At 39.0% G+C, this 4,200-nt stretch overlaps 1 protein-coding gene across 5 annotated transcripts in view; it reads right to left on the bottom strand.

The window, feature by feature from the left end:
• Nucleotides 1-638: 638 nt before the first annotated feature.
• LOC109975013 (glutamate receptor 2-like) overlaps nt 639-4,200 on the bottom strand; it is a 122,479-nt gene continuing 118,917 nt past the window's right edge. For 3 of the 5 annotated variants that reach the window (XM_020625519.1, XM_020625518.1, XM_020625523.1), the window contains one exon: nt 2,276-2,364. Coding sequence is in view for 2 of the 5 variants with exons in the window: in XM_020625521.1 (XP_020481177.1) it covers nt 2,230-2,364 (135 nt within the window). In the remaining 3 variants the exon portion in view is untranslated. Of the gene's footprint in view, nt 2,365-4,200 lie in introns of all 5 variants that reach the window. The other 2 variants (XM_020625521.1, XM_020625520.1) reach the window with 1 other exon arrangement.

Genomic DNA, 4,200 nt, shown 5'->3' with positions numbered 1-4,200 from the left:
AGTGCTGCCAGTACACTTCAGTGTACCGCTGTGATGCTTTCACTGCAAGGATGGAGCAGACAAGTCACTGCCATTTAAAATCTTTTGCCTACAGACAGCTACAGAGACAAAGCATCTGAGCACATCAATAATATATTACACAATATGACAGTGTTGATGGCAACTACAGGACTAGTACAAAAAAGAAAATTTAGTTTAAACTTACCTAAGAGTTCTGTTTGGTCTGATTTTACAGACACAAATTATGAGTACTGAATCTTTATGATCAATCTTGTATGAACCCCACTGATACTGCCAAATTTGAAATTCAAAGTCTACTTGAAACTCAAAGCTACAGACAGGTGACAAATTAAAGGAAAACCTAATATAAAATGTCTTAGTAAATTAGTCTGGCCACCAGAACAGCTTCAGTGCTCCTGGACAATGACTCTCCAAAGCCCTCATGCGGTGTTTTGATGAAGGTGGTGGAGACGTTGCTCCAACATCTCCCATAGCTGTTTAACTGGGTTGCAATCTGGTGACTGTGAAGACCACATCATATGATTCATGTCATTTTCATTCTCATCAAATCAATCAGTGACCCCTCGTGTCCTGTGGATGGTGGACACTGGAGGGAAACCACAGTTTTATTCATGTTCTTTCATTTAATTCGTCACCTGTCTGTATATTTTTGCTTTATCTCATCCAATGCAAACTGTTCGATCACCAGCTTAATGCTACACTGTCTCTTTGCTCGTCCACCCCAGAGCATTTTGTAACTACTTACAGCATGACACACACAGATGCAAATTACTAGCACAGTCAGAGAGAGAAAGAGAGAAAGTTCTTGTAAATTACATTTGAAAATAACCACACCTGCACCTGACCTGAGACTGAAGCTTTACACAACAAAATGCTCTGAAACTGACCTGAAACCAGGTACACATGCGGGACGTGTCTTGTCTCAGTAAGACAGTTGAAGTCAACATCAAATTGATTGATGCCCTACAAGCTGGGCATAACCTGACAATGTCACCACAGTTAATATCTACTTAAAGTTTGTACATCTTTATGGTAATAACAGGATACTGTATAAATTGTAAGCACAATTGTTTCACCAAGAACCAAGTGCAAATTGATTGAGTATATTCATGTCTGAATAGTTGGTGCTGTTAATGCTTGTATTTGAACATGTCATCTATGAGTGGTGTGGAACATGTCATGAAAGCCACTAATTGCTGATTTCTACATATATTTGGTGTTTTTCGAACTGTTGCAATGGCTTTTGTTTTTGATTGTAGAAAATTTAGTTCATCCCAGTAAAAACCAGTGCAGTCTATGTGTTGGTTTCAACCCAGTCAATCTCAGTGTCTCCAGGTTGCATTTGTTTGGTGTTTTTTGATGCCACCACTAGGCGTCGACAAAGGCAGAAATGTTTAGGTTCTCTACAAAGGAACTTTAAAAGAACTAGTGATTATTTTGTATCAGCATACATGTTCACAATACACACATACACAAACTCTGCCCGTCCCTGTGTATAGTGCACGTGTACTTAAACTGTTGTGTGTGAGAGAGAGAGTCCATGCATCTCTTGGGCCTGGTAAAAGTTAAAAGTCTCTACTAATTAGGGATTTTCAGGCAAAAATAAGAAAAACAATTAGGAATAATAACATCATTATCTGTGATCACAATTACTATTATCTAATGGATGTGATTTTTCAGGACATCGGTATTTGTTCATAGCGCTCCAAGATTCTGCTTTTGTACTCACAATTCCTTATCACATCCCTGATTAATGTTGTTATTGCGTTAACATCAGCATCACTGTTGTCCTTGTTTTCTATACAAGAGGTGCCTCCATGGCAAAAAAACTACAAAACAATGATCTGTGTTTGTTTAGAAAACGGTCCACTGTGCTTGATTGTTTTTCGTGAATTTGTAAATGACCAGCTATTTTTCTCGCTGATAGTCAAGTGATTCACTCCGTAGGTGGGCAGGTCTTTGCTGAAGCCTGACAGCCAAGGGGTGGGAGGACAACATCTGGCCAGTCTTTTTAGGCTAGATTTTAAAGACCAAGATCAAGAATCCTTAGAGAGACATGGTTGGCTAAACTCCAGATTGAAAATTGGGGCAGATCACCCACGGTGAGTGGTAATTTGTCACCAAAGGAGATGACAAGCATTTCCATTCACCATCGGGGGGAAGGAACAATGGGTGTCGATTGGCCTTAAGGCACTGGCTTGGGCCTGGTCAGGAAAGATCAGTCATGCTGAGGCTCATGGGTAGTCCTGGACGGAGGTAAGCCAATGGGACGCGGCCATTCTCACCGGCCAATCCTGTGATGGACAGACGGGCTTTGGAGCGCATTGCCTCAGTGAATTTTATCTGCACAGGAAAAAGAAACATATTAATCATCTTTCAATCATTAACCCCACAACCAAAACCATGTAGACAGCCACTGCTTATTTTGGAATTTTCTTTGCCTTCTTTCTGAGAGCAACATGAAAAGATTGATAGTCATCTCATGTCTTAAACAAATATAAAAATGGCAATTTGTGGTTTCTGATGAAGTCACAGTACTTGCTGCTAAGGACCTGCTCTGTTTCATTCAGATGACAAAGCCTTGCAGAGTACTTGCAGCCAGCTGTTGACAAAATTCCAGTGTGTACATGCCCCTAAAACTACACATTTTGTGTTTTTTATATTTGTGTGTGGAAACCAATTATGTGCATGTGTTAATTAGTGAGCTTTACAGGTACAGTACGTTTATTATTCTCCCTGTTTACAGTCTTTGTGCTGGACTAACCATGCCCGAACTCCAGCCCTGTAGTTAACACATAGACATGAGACATACTGTATAATATATATCCATCTTAACATCTCAATCCCAGGAAGAATGCATGAAACCATATTTTCAGACCACACTATAAATGCAGTGGTCAAAGTGTTAATTATTTTATTACTGGATTTTTGCCACCAGAGTTCCAATTGACTTATTTTTTGTGATACACTGTTGCTATGACCTGTGTGGTCACATGTCAGTGTCATCTGGTTTGACTGAATGTTTCATTACATATTTTTGGACTTTCATTAGTACTATCAGAATTGTTCTGTATTTGAATTACATAGTTCCCAGTGTGTGAAAACAGATTTTTGCAAAGACAGTTAAACTTCATTTACATATACCTTCACAAACATCGAGATTGAGACCCTCTGCTAAACCTCAGTCAGACCAAAACATTGACATGTTGTTGCTCAGACCCACAATGGAGGTCCATCTGAATGAGTAAACACACAATAGCCCACCCTCTGTCATGACCCTCCTCCTGACCAGGCTTGGTTGGATGCTGCCTAGCTTTAGTGACATGAAATGCTATCAGGACTTGAAAATAATGCATTGATAACATATGGGGAGATAGAGGTAGAGGGAGAGATTAAGATGAAGAAATGAGATGAACTGTGCATAAGGACAGACAGAGAGGTGAAGTTAATTGTTATCTGTTAATTATTTGATGTAATTCTGTGGTTTGTCGGTGAAGTGTATGAAAATATAGTGCAGACTGAGACCTCTTGCTAAGAGTAAAAACAAAGTGACAGCTGCCAACGGGGACTGAATATGATGCTCACTGGCTGTCTGAAAGGGGTATTGCTCATAGGTCTAAGGTCAGTTAGGGGGAATATTGCAAATCAATCACCATTTTAATAGAAACATTGCCTTTTAAAGGATTTTTGCATTAGTGTACTAAAGTACCTTGATTTTCAAGTGGATCTGCAAACATAATTCTTGTAATTAAATACAAAATGATGCAATATTTTATCTATAGTACTTAACTCACTCCTTTTGTTACTCTTTGCAGTGTGGTAATCACAAAGTTTATTTCCATTTTTTACAACTATTCAAAAAATACATGTAACCTTAGTATATTTAATTCAGTGGGAGATTGTGTCCAGAGTTTTCACTGGTAGTGTGTATATACACCTGCGTGTATATACAGAGGGAGAGAGAGCAAGAAAGTGTGAAGAAGAGAGAAATGTAAATGTAAATTACTTTTAAATCTACAACAATATTTCCAGAAGCCATCAACGCAGCAAGTCATACTGCTGCATTCTGTAATGAATGAATGGACAGTGTGTGTAAACTAGGTTGTGTTTGTATGTTGCAGTACAGTTACAGGCCTAAAGTGTGGCAAGACATCTGAGGTAACACTGAGGAAGAAATAG

This window comes from Monopterus albus, unplaced genomic scaffold, assembly GCF_001952655.1.
Source record: "Monopterus albus unplaced genomic scaffold, M_albus_1.0 scaffold356.1, whole genome shotgun sequence".
Classification (NCBI taxonomy): domain Eukaryota; kingdom Metazoa; phylum Chordata; class Actinopteri; order Synbranchiformes; family Synbranchidae; genus Monopterus; species Monopterus albus.
This window is presented reverse-complemented; position numbering and strand designations above follow the sequence as displayed.